The sequence below is a fragment of the Cervus elaphus genome, chromosome 20 (genome assembly GCF_910594005.1).
Source record: "Cervus elaphus chromosome 20, mCerEla1.1, whole genome shotgun sequence".
Taxonomy (NCBI): Eukaryota; Metazoa; Chordata; class Mammalia; order Artiodactyla; family Cervidae; genus Cervus; species Cervus elaphus.
Window position 1 is genome coordinate 54,310,480 of NC_057834.1, and position 16,849 is coordinate 54,327,328.

The window sequence follows — 16,849 nt, forward strand, 5'->3', positions numbered from 1 at the left end:
GATATAAAAGTCAAAACCTCCCATAATAATAAAATAAGTAGTTGCTTAGTTAGCAGAGATTCTAAAGTTAAGTGTATTTATTTACTGGGATTGACAGTTCACATGTTGATTATGTAGCCAAGCTTTCACTTTTTTTTAATGATAATAATTTAGTACCTCAGAGGAACTTCCCTGATAGCTCAGTTGGTAAAGAATCCACCTGCACTGCAGGAGACCCCAGTTGATTCCTGGGTCCGAAAGATCCATCGGAGAAGGGCTAGGCTACCCACTCCAATTATTGTTGGGCTTTCCTTGTGGCTCAGCTGGTAAAAAATCCACCGGCAATGCGGGAGACCTGGGTTTGATCCCTGGGTTGGGAAGATCCCCTGGAGAGAAGGGAAAGGCTACCCACTCTAGTATTCTGGCCTGGAGAATTCCACGGACTGTAGTATTAGTCCACGGGGTCACAAAGAGTTGGACATGACTGAGCGACTTCACTAGTACCTCAAATTATTTTCATATAAGGCCTTTAAAGATATTCTGTATTTTTAAAAAAAGAGACATTCTATATTTCATTTGTAAAACCTTAGCCTTAGGCTTCTAAACTGGTGGCAGATTCAACCTATATATATATATATATATTTAACCTATATTTACCAAGCTGTACACACATATTCCTCACTAGGCTAGGTCTAAGTTATAGAGGACATACTGATCTTGATTCCTTGAAAAGTCTGTAATCCTTGAGCCCTTGAAAAGTCTGTAACCCTGTTGAGACAATAATGTAGACAACTCATGAAATATTAAGTATTTGAAGTCATAATTTAGTTCAGTGCATAAATCTCATTGCACAGAAAAAGGGTAAGCTGGCTGCCTCAAGGGGAGAGAAAGTGGGAATGTAGATGGAAGATTTACTTTTTTTCTGCCGAATGTTTCTTTGTGCTTTTAAATTTTGAATGCATGCCTGTTTTGTCTGTTATAAGATTAAGTGCCTTTGTTTTTTTAAGATTTTTTTTTATGTAGGCCTTTTTAAAAGTCTGTTGAATTTCTTAAAGCATTGCTTCTGTTTTTCCAGAAGGCATGTGGAATCTTTGCTCCCAGTCCCCTGGAAGGGGAGGTCTTAACCACTGGGCCTACAGGAAAGTACCTAAAATTAAGTACTTTTAAAGAGACCAGAAGTTCTAAATTATATTACTTGCTTGTTTTTCATGAGTCCGGAGAAATTAAAAGGGATTTTGGACATTTTCTAGCTTCTGAGAACCATTAATTTTGGAGGCTCTGAACTCCATCTGCTAGAATTTCTAATCAGATTTTGACTCTGATGGCTTGAAGAAATTGATATAGATATTGTCTAGAGGTACTCAAGGTGTTCAGAGTATTTTTAAGCTGACTACAAACGACAGGTTCACATGTTGTTGTAATTCTGAGAGCAAGAGCTTGAAAGCTGCTTGCATTTTGCATCAGAAGTAAGTGATGTCAGTAGTGCTGATTGCACATGACACTTTTCTTTTGGGAAAACAGTTTCTTCTTTTGTTCTCACCCAGAGATAACTAGCACATTTCTTTGAATTTGTGTTATAATAGGCCTATAAACTGTACCATTCTCTATTTTTAATGATAGCTAATTGGGGCCATCCTTCCTAAAATAACTTGGAAAGACAAATTGCATATCAAGAGCCTTGTGGCATAATTTTTACCAAATGGGTTATTTTGTTTTGTTTGCCTCCTAGGTGGTAGGCCCCTTTAAGAATTATTTTTAAAACTGCCTGAACCTTTAACCTGTGCATTTGGGCCACGCCCTCAACCCTAATCATTTTTGCGATAGGAGTGGTTTAGGGTTCATGCCTGCCTGCCTTCCTCCTTCCTTCCTTTTCTCTTCTTAATTTCTTTTTTGTGTGCTTTGGTTCACAGATACATACTGTTTCTTGTTAAATTATATTTTTAAAGGAGAGGATCTTAGTTACCTACTCTTGGGTTGCTGGGTTTGTTTTCTTTTTTTTTTTTTAGTTTTTCTCTTTTTTAACATGAAAGTATGAATTTACATATTTTTAGTTCCACAGTAATGTCATCTTAACATTCCTAACTTAAAATACTTCGAACTTTACAGCATTAACTTTTACTTAACAGTGTCAGCAAGGGGACAGTCTTTTTGGAGCTCTGTAATTCTGACTATACAAAAATCTGTTTAATGACTAGTGATATTTTTTCAATATTTAATTCTTTCATCATATACAAACTGTACATTCAAATTATTTCCAAACCAGCTGTGGCCTAATATTTTCATGAAGTGACTTAGAAGTTTGATGAAAACTTCTTTAGATACAACCCTAGTTGAGGCTGAAGTCTCTCGTGCAGCCATCTCTTGACCCAGACTTTTTTTTTTTGACCCAGACTTTTAAAGAGAATTGGTCCTCTGAAATACTAAGATATCAAAAGCTTTAATTACTTCTTGCGTGTTTATTGTATGTATGTATACATATATAGGGCTTCCTATGTGGCACAGCGGTAAAGAATCCGCCTGCCAATGCAGGAGATACAAGAGACTGGGTTTAATCCCTGGGTTGGGAAGATCCTCATGGAGAAGGAAATGACAACCCACTCCAGTATTCTTGCCTGGGAAATCCCACAGAGGAGTCTGGCAGGCTACAGTCCATGGGGTCGCACAGAGTCAGACACGACTGAACATACACACATATACATATGATACAGTGAAAAGAAAGTGAGGTCGCTCAGTCATGTCCGACTCTTTGTGACCCCGTGGACTGTAGCCTACCAGGCTCCTCCATCCGTGGGATTCTCCAGTCAAGAATACTGGAGTGGGTTGCCATTTCTTTCTCCAGGGGATCTTCCCGACCCAGGGATCGAACTTGGGTCTCCCACACTGCAGGCAGACGCTTTACCCTCTGAGCCACCAAGGAAGCCCCATACATATGGTATATACATACCATATTCAGAATATGTGTATTCTGCTTTTAAAAATAGACTTACTATCTTCTAGGGAGCTAAGGTAGAATAAACAGAATAATGTCAGAATTTACTGTGCTAATGGAAGAAAAATTTGAATTTGTATGTCTTCTGCTTTGTAACTCTGAAACCATAGTTCCAGAAACACATATGTAATGGAGAAAAAACGGGATAGTTTCGAAACTTGGTTCTTGCTAGCTTTGTGACATTGCAAGTTCAAATATCAGTTCTTCTCCTTGTGTCCCCTTCCCTGATGACCCTTGCAGTGACCCTTTCTTATTTGCAGTCATCTGCCTTAAAATTAACCAGGTGTCATGTAAACAAAGTTGTCATCTCCAAAGTCCAGAGCCATGAAGTAGGGATGTAAGTATTCTTATAAATAAATGAAATTCAGTGAATGTGGAATGTCATTCAAGTTTGTAATCAACAAATATTGTTAGTCTACTTAAAAGTTGTGTAACAGCTTTTGAAACATTGTTTGCTTTGGATAAGACTCATAATTAAGAGTTAAAAGGGGGAATTACAGTTTCAAGTAGAGAGGCCATTTGTATTTTTTTGTATTTGAAAAATACATAAAATGTACAAAATCTTTTTGTGATCCTTATATCACTACACGTTTATTTGGTTTCTTCTCTCATGTTAAAGAAAAACTGATTTTTTGGTATGCATATCTCTAGCAGAGAAAATTTAATCTTGTTTGCATTGTTAGACCTGATGATGTTTTGACCATTATCTGACTAAATCTCCTACGAACATTTTTTCATAGTTTTGGTGCCACAAAATAAAAGCACGGAACCAGGTTGAAAGGCATTCCATTCAGTTCAGTACCTGAGATATATAGGTGTAATTAGGAACGGTTTTGTTTTAAATTTAGATGTCCTAATCACAAAACTACTGAACTTGGAAAAAAGAATTATTTTTGCCTTTGCTTTTTCTTGTTTTTAAAAAATATGACACAAACCATATTATCTCATCAGTCTGCCTGTCCAAAAATATAGAGCAAACTTACTAAATATGTGTTGATCATATCCTTGATAAATCAAGAAGCCTATGAACATGTTATCAAGGGGTTTTCAGCCTATTCTGCCTTATAAGAGAAAGATTAAGGATAGACTAGAATCTTATATTTTAGTATAATTCCATCCAATGTTTCAAGTCAGAGAAGGTACACAGTTAATGATTCTTTTACCATCTTTATTTTCCAGCACACATACCTATAAGATTATGAAATAATTATAGGCAACAGTATTCTTATCATTGCCTTTATGTATCTGCTTATTTTGGAGGACTTGTCATTTAACGCAATGATCAATGCCTGTGTACTACTGAATTTTTGGTTATCTTTTAGGTCCTATCAGCAGTGCCCTGGTGAATAAATATGGCAGTCGTCCAGTCATGATTGTTGGTGGCATCTTGTCTGGCAGTGGCTTGATTGCTGCTTCCTTCTGTAACACTGTGCAGGAACTTTACTTTTCTGTTGGATTCGTTGGAGGTGAGTTGATTCATTTTCAAGCATTGATATATTGCTGGTTATTTGGTATTCACCTGCATTGGTCCTTCAGATCTTTTGAATCAAAGTCCCTCATAGAAATTATCATTTTGACAAGCTGTTAATTTAAGAGCAATAGAAAGTCAAATTTTTAAAGAAACTGCTGTCATACAGTAGGTATACATTGTTGAATAAATGAATGAATTGAAAGAAATCATTGTATCTCTTGTCCTAAGAATAGTCAGTGGTTGTAGATAAAATGTGTTCTGCAGTTTGTTTCAAGAGTGGTCACTGGTTACTGTTTCATTACCTTTTCCTCTTACCAGGGAAAAGACATCTATTGGAGCATCAGAGAGTATTAACATAAAGCAGGAATTATCTGGTACAACATCCAGGTTGTTCTCTATGAGTCTGCTTTTTTCTTGTTATATTTGCTAGTTTGTATTGTTGAGATTCCACATATAAGTGGTAACATAGAGTATTTGCCTTATTCTGTCTGACTGACTTCACAGCACAGTGCCCTCCAAGTCCATCCATGTTGTTGCAAATAGCAAATTTTTTTTTATTCTTTTTTATGGCTGAGTAGTATTCAGTTGCATATATTTATCAATTGGGTTTTCCCAGTGGTTCAGCGGTCAAGAATCTGCTTGTAGTGCAGGAGATGAAGGAGACACGTGTTTGATCCCTGGGTGGGGAAGATCCCCAGAGGAAGAATAATGCTGTGATGAACAGTGGGTTTCTTAATATTTCATATATATTTTAGAACTTTTTTGTTCTATTTCTGTGAAAAATGTCCTTGGGATTTTGATAGGGATTGCACTGAACGTGTAGGTTGCTTTAGGTAATAAGGAGATTTTGACAATGTTGATTCTTCCAGTCCATGAGCACAGAATATCTTTCCATTTTATTTGTATCTTTTTGAATTATATACCTCTTATTTTCTTTGTCTGGTTAAGTAATGCAAAATATGTCTCTGACATTTATTGTAATATATGATTCTTTTTTCTCTTCTCCTCAGGTCTTGGGCTTGCCTTCAACTTAAATCCGGCTTTGACCATGATTGGCAAGTATTTCTACAAGAGACGACCACTGGCAAATGGACTAGCCATGGCAGGCAGCCCTGTGTTCCTCTCTACCCTGGCCCCCCTCAACCAGGCTTTCTTCATGATCTACGGCTGGAGAGGAAGCTTCCTAATTCTTGGGGGCTTATTATTAAACTGCTGTGTGGCTGGAGCTCTGATGAGACCAATAGGGCCCAAGCCAACCACTACAGAGAAAGAGAAGTCTAAAGGATCCCTTCAGGAAGCTGGAAAATATGAGACAAAAAAGGGGGCAAGTGATGCAAATACAGATCTCATTGGAGGAAACCCCAAAGAAGAGAAAAAATCAATCTTTCAAACACTTAATACATTCCTGGACTTAAGCCTGTTCAAGCACAGAGGCTTTTTGCTTTACCTGTCTGGAAATGTGCTCATGTTTTTTGGACTATTTACACCATTGGTCTTTCTTAGCAATTACGGCAAGAGTAAGCACTACTCTAGTGAGAAGGCTGCCTTCCTTCTTTCCATTCTGGCTTTTGTTGACATGGTAGCCAGACCTTCTATGGGACTTGTAGCCAACACAAAGTGGGTAAGACCTCGAGTTCAGTATTTTTTTGCTGCATCTATTATTGCAAATGGAATGTGTCATCTGGCAGCACCTTTATCCTCCACCTATGTCGGGCTCTGTATCTACGCGGGATTCTTTGGATTTGCTTTTGGGTGGCTCAGCTCAGTATTGTTTGAAACACTGATGGACCTTGTTGGACCCCAGAGATTCTCCAGTGCTGTGGGATTGGTGACCATTGTGGAGTGCTGTCCTGTACTCCTGGGGCCACCAGTTTTAGGTACAGTATGTCTCTATATTTCTGTGGTTCTATTAACATAAAACAGGCAGAGAAGATTAGGAAGGTAACAGAAACAAAAGTCAGTGAGCTGCCTGATAGTCCTTCTCATTTCTGTGTCCTCAGTGCTGACATAGTGTTTATCATATAATTGCTCAAATACTTGAATTAAGGTGAATCATCAAATCGAAAGAAGAAATAAAAACTATAAACTTGTATTTATTAAAATAATTTAATAACAGTAGGTACCATAGGTACAGTAGGTGAGGGCTCATAGTATACCAGGAACTGTCCTACTAATCATTTTCTATATTCTGTCATATATTACAAGTCTATGATGTTGGACTATTACTGTTCTCATTTTATAAACCAAGAAATAGAGGCTTCTGAAAGTGAAATTACTTGCTTGCCCAGGATCACACAGCTCGTAAGTGACTATAAAACCTGATGTATTATTCTCTGAAGAATGCTAACCAGTTTACATTTAAAAATTGTCATTAATAGAAAATACAACAGTAATTTTGACTTCTGGATGCGACTCATGCTTTTTAGATTATACAGTATAAAGTCAGGAAGGATACATAACAGAAGACCCATTAACTGACCCGTCAAAATTTTTCTATCCTCTCTCTCCCTGTACCTAAGTGAAGTTGCTCAGTCGTGTCTGACTCTTGGTGACCCCATGGACTGTAGTCTACCAGGCTTCTCTGTCCATGGGATTTTCCAGCCAAGAGTACTGGAGTGGGTTACCATTTTCTTCTCCAGGGGATCTTCCCAACCCAGGGATCGAACCCAGGTCTCCCACATTGTAGGCAGACGCTTTACCATCTGAGCCACTAGGGAAGCCCACCTAAGGAGACTAAATCCTGTCCATTTTTGCTTCCTAAATCTCTTATCTAATCTGCCCATTTTTCCTCCATCAGAACTACTATTCTTATCCATATCTTCTATCTGTAGGCTTCTAACTTTACCTGTATTTGCTCTAGCTGTTCTCCAGTCTCTTAGAACACTCCAGTTGCTTCCTGCGTTTTTAGGGTGAGGATCAGATTCCCTACTGTGGCTGCTGGTTCCTGCATGGGCTGGCCCGCCTCATTCTCCAGCCTCATTTCCTACCACTCCGTTAGCCCTCTGTGCTTCCCCTCTCACCTGGTGCTTCCTCCGACCACCTGCCTCAGCACTGGCTGTTCTCTGCCTGGATCCTTTTCCCATCTCCTTTCTCCTAGATTAACTCTTATCCTGTAAGTCTTGGTTAAGTTTACACTTTAAGAAAAGCCTTCCTGGGACTTCCCTGGTGGTCCAGTGACTAAGTCTCCTTGCTCCCAATGCAGGGGGCCTGGGTTTAATCCCTGGTTGGGGAGCTAGATCCCACATGCTACAACTAAGAGTTCGAATGCCACAACTAAAGATCCTGTGTGCCACAACTAAGACCTGGTGCAGTCAAATAAATTTTTTTCAAGATAAAAACTTCCTGGTACTGAGTTTCACACTGGGGTGAACTATTTTGTTAGCATGTTTTAAGGCTTTAACAGAAAACGGCAAGCAATAAAATAACTTGTTATCCCACCACACAGAGACCATTGCTGATAGCTAGTTTGCTATTTGGGGGAACAGATAAAAGCACATATTCTTTCAAAGAAAATGTGTGCAGTGCCATAAATGACCTTTTGTAACCTCTTTGCACTGATTACATACATTGCAATCAATTTCCTTAAAGAGAAAAAATATTTTTAATGCCTGCTTATTATAAAACTGTACCCTTCGAGGCTCCTCTATCCATGGGATTTCCCAGGCAAGAATACTGGGGTGGGTTGCTGTTTTCTCCTCCAGGGGATGTTCCTGATCCAGGAATCAAACCCATGTCTCCTGCATTGGAAGGTAGATTCTTCACCAGCGAAAGCCACCAGGGAAGCCCTGTCCTAAATAGAGTTTCAACCAACCCCCAGCAGTTTTTTGTTTGTTTGTTTGTTTTTTAATTTTTTTTTCCATTTAATAAATATTTACCAAGAAAAGAAAAGCCTTCCTGACCTTTCTTACTGGCCCAAACCCCCTATTTTCTGCCTTCAAACATTCCTGTAGCACTTGTCACAGTCTGTGTGGTTACTGCTGAACTATGGATGTGATCTCCTTTGCTCACTCTTAACTCAGGGCTTAGCAGACCCAGGGCTATATTGATATATAGAAACTAAGTATTGATGAGTGAGTGATGCCCTGCATTGGAAAACCATATCAAATCATATTTGAATTGGTTATTACATCCTTTATATGTGTAGAGTTTTCCAAAGTATCTTAATATTAGTTTGATGAGTTGCTAATAAGTTTCTTTAATATCAGACCTCATAAAAACTTGAATAGAAAAGACTGGTTTGTCATTTCCAAATTTACTTGACTATGGAAACATTAGGGAGGTAGCCTGAAGCACAGAAGTTATAGGTGCACGCCTCAGATTCAGATTCCCTGGGTTTAAAGCCAGCCTGTTTCACTTAAAACTTTGTGACCTTCCTTAAAGTTTCTGTACTTCAGCTTTTATGTTATATACAATGGTAATGATGATAGAATCTTCTTGTTGTGAGGTTAGAATGGTGGAAAGCATTGCTGTTAGTTAATGTTTTAGCAGAGGATGAGTGTCCCCAGGAATGCTTTTTGGGAAATGCTGATGTCTGAAAAAGTGCATTGGCCTGGGAGACTGGAATTACCTCTGTGGCCTTGGGCAAGATTCCTAAACCTCTTTTGAGCAAATTTTTCCATTGTATATTGAGAAAACTGATTCTAAGTGATCTCAAGTGTTAGTCACACAGCTGTATCCAACTCTTTGGACCATAGCCTGCCAGGCTTCTCTGTCCATGGGATTCTCCAGGCAAGAATACTGGAATGGGTTGCTGTTCCCTTCTCCAGGGGATCTTCTTGACCCAGGGGTCAAATACAGGTTTCCTGCATTGCAGGCAGATTCTTTACTGTCTGATCCACTAGAGCGCCCCAGGTGATCTCAAGGACATTGCAATTCAAAATTACCATGATTTAATCATTTTCAAGTTGCTAAAGATAATGTGCGGGGACACCCCAAATCAGTGTGATGACATAGACAAAAGATCAAATAATTTGGAGCATTTATGTCAAAAATTTATGTCATAAATTTGTCATTTATGAGCTCTTTGAATGGATCATTAAACTTTATTTGGGAAAGGGTATAATTGTTTATCCTCATAACTTTTTTTTTTACATTCTCAGGTCGTCTCAATGACATATATGGAGACTACAAATACACATACTGGGCATGTGGCATAATCCTTATTGTCGCAGGCATCTATCTTTTCATTGGCATGGGCATCAATTACCGACTTCTTGAAAAAGAACAAAAAGCTGAGCAGCAGCAGAAAAAGGAAGGTAAAGAGGAGGAGACCAATGTAGATGCTGCTGAGAAGCCAAAAGAAGTCACCGATGCAGCAGAATCTCCAGAGCATAAAGCCACAGAAGGAGATCCCAAAGAGGCGGAGAGTCCAGTTTGAACCTGTGGGACTGAAGGGTAAATGGTGCAGCTTATGACCCAAAATATTCTATTGGCCTGTGATCTACCAGTGGTGCTCAATGCAAATACTGGACATTTCTGTGGGAATCATACCAGGGGTTTATTGATGGAATTTTTGTTTCACTCCTTACCAGTAGTCTGGATTAAAAATACCTAGCCTTGGGAAGGGAGTGGTTGAAAAGAATGAGAAAAGGAAGTCAGTTTGTGTGTTTGTTTCTTTGTTTAAATCTTTGCTTTTAACAGTGTCATGAAGATTATAATATGTGCCTTAATTAAGTTTTAGTCTTTAGGGAGCCTTAACTATTAACTATTCTGCTTAACTCATCCATTTTCAGTGTTCCGTTACAAATAAAAATAACTGCTTTGAGGCAAATCTAAAATTTTAAATTAATTTTGTTTCATATTGTCACTAGAAGATTTGAAAGTTGGGGGTTTTATAAAATCCTGACTGAAATATTTTCCTAGCATCAATAGTTGCTTGGCATATGTGCCTGCTAGATATGTATTTAGGAAATTTAAGGCATGAAACTGAAAACATCTTGGCTTTTCTAGATGCACTGTACTCATCATCACCCCTCCAGTATCTTTTCTTGGGTTGCTTATTAGAAGTCAAGTGCTTGAGAGCTGATTTCATTAAATTACTATTTTTGTTCCCCTTTCCAAAGATACATTTTGCATAGTCATACATAATTGCCCCTTTTGAGATTACATACTGTTTTTTTTCACTGTAAAAATTAGTATTAAAATACACAACTATGTATTAGTGCCCCCTCACTAAATTAAATGTAGAAAGATCCATTCATACAGCAGCTGAATTCAGCTTAAATTTTTCCAAAGCTTCAGTTAAACTGTGAGACCTGGAATCTTTTTTTGTTGCTGTTTTCCTGGAGTTTTACCCCTTTGCTTCCTAGTGGTTTCATTCATAGCCACATCCAGCTTAGCACGAGTGTGAGACGGGCAGTCTGTAGTGTTTGCTGATTAAAGAGAACCACAGAGATCTGGCCCACACAAACCAGCAGGGGTAAGATTGGGAGGGAAGTTGCTATTTTTGCTTATCAATAAATAACTCCTTTTCTTTTTCTGATAAGGCCTTAAAGGAAATTATGTTTTGCTTAGAATTATTGGACATATTCTTATTCTTCACACAACCCTAAAGATTTTGTAACCCTTTTTCACTTTATCTGAAATGTAAAGAAATGGGTTTAGTATACAGATAGGGAGGGGGACAGGCCAGAATGAAAACTGTAAATTTTTTTTTTAACCTAGTATCTTGCAGCAGGAAGATAATGTTAGACATTCAATGAATTATATTCAATGCATTTTAAAATATTGCGGTTGACAGTGTGAAAGTATAGACATAAAACCTTATTTAACAGGCTGGCTTTTTAAAATAAAAATTTTCTTTCTCTTTTCTTTTTTTTAAGGAATGTTTCTTCCAAATGTTTATTTTCTTGAGGAAAATATTGTGTGTCTTCATTTTCATTATCAAGATTCAATCTGGCCCTCGCTAATGTTAAATAATTCAGCACATGTGCATTGGCATTTGTGTACATGGCTTATTTTGATTTTTCTCCTTAACCTCTTCTTCCAGGCAAGCTTCTCTGAAAGCGTTTTGAAAGCAGAGCAGTTAATCTTAAGGACACAATGAAAATTCCCTTTCTGTGCTCAGGTATCATGGCAGATGGAGGAGAAATTTTAGGGGAGAAGCCTGCTGTGATTGTTGACAGGCTTGGCTCCAGTTTGGACTCTGCCATTTTCCACAGACCTAACCTCTATATGCCTCCTTCCCTTTCTATAAAAATGAGGATCACCCTGAGTAGAGTAATACAAGTGAAAAATGTGGGGCGGGGGAGTAAACCAGGAGTCTAAGATTATTTTCCCCCATCCCAGGTGTTAAGCTACATCCATACATGGGGCCCTGCTTAGTTTGTTTCCACTAACTGAAACCTGTTAGTGAAATGATGAAATTCTGGTGCAGAATGATCATCATTTATTGGGAGGAAGGGCTCTGAAGTTGCTGTATTCGGAAGCAAAAGATTAAAAACTGGCTCAAAGCTGGACTAAACAAAACCTTTTACCACCCAATCCAACTCTGACTTTTTCCCACTGAAGACACAGGCTTAAGGGATTTATTCAGGATCAGTTTTGGTAACAGAGCCAACACTAAAGCCCAGTATAGGCCTACTCTGCCATCTAGTCCTTGCTAACAATCAGCTAATCCTCTCGTGTTGCAGTGCTCTTTTCAACACTTGATGCATCTGAGCTTTCTGACTGGGCAGTCTGTTGTCCCTTGCTCCATGTGAGGACTGACTAGACTTCTTAAGTTTTATTTCAGTTGACAGAGTTTCAGTGGCTGCTCTGGGAAAACAGAGTACCTGCCTATCCTTGCTTCCCTCTGTCCCACACTCTGTTAAAGTCAGAAAACATAGCTCTCTAGATTCTTGTGCCCAAAGAGGCTTGGGACTGGTCAAGAGTATGCTCTGAAATAGTCTCAATTCAAAGCTGAAAAATTGTTTAAGAAACTGGTAGACTGGATAGTTGCAGATGATCATGGCAACAAGACCATATTATCACATTATAGTCATTTTTTGAGAACTGAAATAATCTTAACCTATTCAAAATAATTTCTACAAAAAGTATTCAGAAAAGGATGATGCTAAAAACAAACTATAGAACATTCAGGGAGGTATTTTTATCCCTGATTTAATCACACTGATGAAGAATCTTATTCTTGTTTTATTATATTGAATTTCAGATTGATAAATTCAGAATTGGTTTATATGAAAAACCTCAATGTCCAGGTTTAACATGTCCCCTAGGAAATGGTTCATAGTATAGTAAATTTAATTATCAGGTGTGCATCACCCGCCCCCTTGTCGTTGGAAAGATGAGGAAAGGTGAACAGTGTATGTCCATCTTTGCAGCATGGCTTGTTTTAATAGTCAGATCAGGTACTTGAAGAGGTTAATGACAGACTTTGGCTGCTATGAAAACTTGTAAGGAAGTGATGGCTGAAGCTTGCCTGGCTCACCCAAATGTAAGCAATTAAGTCAAGTTGCTTCAGATTAGAAGCATCTAAGGAGGTTTCAAATACATCATTCCTGAAATGTGTTTTAGCTTTGGGTTTTCAGATTCAGTCATCCTTTCCCCCACTTAGTCTGGGCTGTTGTGACATTCAATAGAATGTTTCTTCTCGGCTATACAGCACTGATTTACTTTTTTGCTGGCTTTTTACTGTGACTTGCTAGAAGACACTGGAATAGCTAGCAAAGAAATCACAGCCTACTGGTTGTTCAACAGTATAGACTGCCAGGGTTCAAACAAAGGCTATGTGACCTCAAACCTAAGCATCAGGTGTTTTCTTCTGTAAAGGTGTTAATAATTAATGCCATCCTTCGCCCCAGGGCCGTCATGAAGTTTAGTTGATATGTGACAGCTTGTATTAGGCAAGGGCTTAATAAGTGTAAGCACCTATTTAAAATACACACACACACACACATATATATATATATATCAAAGATATGTAGTACTTGCGGAAAAATTGAGCTCTTCTAATTCCCAAGGTGGGTGGAGCCTCACAGAGGATAGTTGGGAGTGACTCTTAAAGGTAAGACTGTTAGCTAAATGATCAAACTCCTTTTAGACCTATCCTCCTTTTAGCCTTACAAATGTAATGGTCCCTGTTTGGTAGTGAATGGAAACTAACACCGCATGCGAGTGGTGCTCTTTAAGTAGGTAGGTTTGAATCCCAAAGCCCTTGGTCGGGGAGGAGCTAAGATGGTGGAGGAATAGGACAGGGAGACCACTTTCTCTCCTACAAATTCATCGAAAGAACATTTGAACGCTGACCAAAGCCCTTGGTCTTTGTACACTGCCCCTACAAGGAAGAGGCACCTGATTAGTAAATGATAATCCTTTTCCTTCAAGATTTGTGATGATTCTAAAAGGAGCAGAAATATAATGAGCAGCCAGTCATGACTGAAGTCCTCTCTACCTAGTTCTTAAATGTAAATGTTCTTAATGTAAACTGAAAGATTGATGAGCTTTGAATTTTATCCTACTACATTGATACATGATTTAAATCATAAATTGTCATCAGTTGGTGGCTGAATAAATTGGTACAACATACTGGCAAAGTTTTGCTGCTTTTATTGACTACACAAAAGCCTTTGACTGTGTGGATCACAACAAACTGGAAAATTCTTAAAGAGATGAGAATACCAGACCACCTGACCTGCTTCCTGAGAAATCTGTATGCAGGTCAAGAAGCAACAGTTAGAAAGGGACATGGAAAAATTGACTGGTTCCAAATTGAAAAAGGAAGGCTGTATATTGTCACTCTGCTTGTTTAACTTATATGCAGGGTATGTCATGCGAAATGCCAAGCTGGATGAAGCACAAGCTGGAACCAAGATTGCCAGGAGAAATATCAATAACCTCCGGTATGCAGGTAACACCACCCTTATGGCAGAAAGCAAAGAAGAACTAAAGAGCCTCTTGATGAAAGTGAAAGAGGAGCGTGAAAAAGCTGGCTTAAAACTCAACATTCAGAAAACTAAGATCATGGCATCTGGTTCCATCACTTCATGGCAAATAGATGGGGAAAGAGTGGAAACAGCGACAGACTTTCCTTGGGCTCTAAAATCACTGCAGATAGTGACTGCAGCCGTGAAATTAAAAGACGATTGCTCTTTGGAAGGAAAACTATGACAAACCTAGAGAGCATATTAAAGCCAAGTGCTGAAGAATTGATGCTTTTGAACTGTGGTGTGGGAGAAGACTCTTGATAGTTCCCTGGACTGCAAGATCAAACCAGTCCGTCCTAAAGGAAATCAGTCCTGAATATACATTGGAAGGGCTGAAGCTGAAACTCCAATACTTTGGGCACATGATGCGAAGAACTGACTCATTTGAAAAGACCCTGATGCTGGGAAAGACTGAAGGTGGGAGGAGAAGGGGACAACAGAGGATGAGATGGTTGGATGACATCAACTCGATGGACATGAGTTTGAGCAAACAGGGAGTTGGCGATGGACAAGGAAACCTGGTGTGCTACAGTCCATGGGGTTGCAAAGAGTCGGACACGACTGAGCAACTTAACTGAACTACTAGTTCCCAAGCATTGTTCCAAGTTTTGAGAATCTAGTCATGAACAAAATAATGTCTTTACATGCATGCATCCTACTTTGTAGTAACGGAAAGCAGGCACTGAAGAGTAAGTTATAAGGAAAACAGCAATATGGATATAAGGTAAAACCTTCATTACATTCACCTAAACAGGAATTTTGAAAGTTTGGAGTGCTATCGATGTGCTTATCTGGTTTCTAGATAGAAGGGATAACAATGATCAGAATCTAGTTCCTGGCACCCACAGCTTCTATACTAGAGGGAAGACTGCATAGTAAGTGCTGTGACAGGACATCACGTGGAGAAGTCTAACCCAACCTCAGGAGGGCCTAAAGAGGACAAAACGGTGTATACTCTTGAGCAAATTAATTTCTCTGAGCCTCTTTGGTAAATTAAACATAATTATTGTGAGGATTGTGAATGTACACTGCATACAGCTGAATGAACAGTAGTATTAATTGAGCCCATAGTAGCTTTAAAAGTTAAACAGTGTCAGGTGTCATCAACCAGAACAATCACTGGAGTACACAAAGGCCTTTCCAGTATATCGTCTGATTCATGCAATATCCTAGGGTGTGTGTTGTGTGTGTGCTCAGTCACTGAGTCGTGTCCCATTCTTTGTAACCTTATGAACTGTAGCTTGCCAAGCTCCTCTGTCCATAGGATTTCCAGGCAAGAACGCAGGAATGGGTTGCCATTTCCTACTCCAGGGGATCTTCCTGGCCCAGGGATTGAACCGCTGTCTCTTGCATCTCCTGCATTGGCAGGCAGATTCTTTACCACTGCACCACGAGTGGGTATAAATGAAAAAATACCCTTTAACTGGGTTTTACCACTGTTCCCAACCCCTGCATACAGCTCAGCTGCTGGAGCTGAAGGTTGTACTGGATGGAAGTTTGGAAACACAAGAATGAGAAAGGTTGTATCCTGGGTAATCTTGAAGGATGAATAAAGACCAATCACTTGGACTCTGCACCAATGGTCCTGACCCCAATGAATTCACAATCTGACTTAGAGTCCTTTTCCTTGGCTTCAGAATTCATAATGTGATTTCTTTACTTGTGAGATTTCCTTTTCTAATGTGCTTTAGTGATTCCAGAATTAAAAGTTTGCATTTCCGGAGCTTACTCTGGCCAGGTCCCAAGTGGAAGTGGCTAGAAGCCATTAAGAAGCCAGGAGGTGATTAAAAATCACCTGGTGTGCCGACAATCTGTGTGTCCATAGTTATCAAGAGAAGGTTTGTAACAGTTCTTGTCATTGTGGTCTATCTTTCCCTATCTTATTTTGTTTTCCTTTGAAACCAAAACAAACGTGTGTGCCTGCTAAGTCGCTTCAGTCGTGTCCAGCTCTTTGCAACTCATGGACTCCCCGGGCTCATCTGTCCATGGGATTCTTCGGGCAAGAACACTGACTGGAGTGGGTTGCCATTTCCTTCTCCAGGAGATCTTTCCCAGCCAGAGACTGAACCCCTGTCTCTTGCGTCTCTTGCATTGGCAGGTGGGTGCTTTCGTGTTGTGCTGTGCTTAGTTGTTCAGTCGCGTCCGACTCTGTGACCCCATGGACTGCAGCCCGCCAGGCTCCTTTGTCCGTGGGAGTCTCCAAGCAAGAATACTAGAGCGGGTTGCGGTGCCCTCTCCAGGATCTTCCCAACCCACAGATTGAACCCAGGTCTCCTGCACTGCAGGTAGATTCTTTACCGTCAGAGCCACTAGGGAAGCCCAAGAGTACTGGAGTGGGTATCCTAAGCCTTCTCCAGGGGATCTTTCCGACCCAGGAATGAAACCGGGGTCTGCTTTTGTGATAGGCCTTATTTATATGTATACTTTTATGCATGGGAACTTTAGAGACTTTTTGGTAACAACCTTTTAAGTTCCCAGTGCTATCTT

The 16,849-nt window shown here is 39.5% G+C and overlaps 1 protein-coding gene and 1 long non-coding RNA gene across 2 annotated transcripts in view; one reads left to right on the forward strand and one right to left on the reverse strand.

Annotated features, from left to right (window-relative positions):
* Positions 1–13,972, forward strand: part of SLC16A1 (solute carrier family 16 member 1) — a 32,571-nt gene extending 18,599 nt beyond the window's left edge. The window contains exons 3-5 of the mRNA XM_043876479.1: positions 4,291–4,434; positions 5,450–6,316; positions 9,539–13,972. Of these exons, the coding sequence (XP_043732414.1) occupies positions 4,291–4,434; positions 5,450–6,316; positions 9,539–9,816 (1,289 nt within the window). The 3' untranslated portion in view covers positions 9,817–13,972. The remainder of the gene's footprint in view (positions 1–4,290; positions 4,435–5,449; positions 6,317–9,538) is intronic.
* The window catches only part of LOC122676911, an 87,065-nt gene continuing 74,643 nt past the window's right edge, over positions 4,428–16,849 (reverse strand). Inside the window, exon 4 of the long non-coding RNA XR_006335659.1 lies at positions 4,428–4,549. This is a non-coding gene — a long non-coding RNA (uncharacterized LOC122676911). The remainder of the gene's footprint in view (positions 4,550–16,849) is intronic.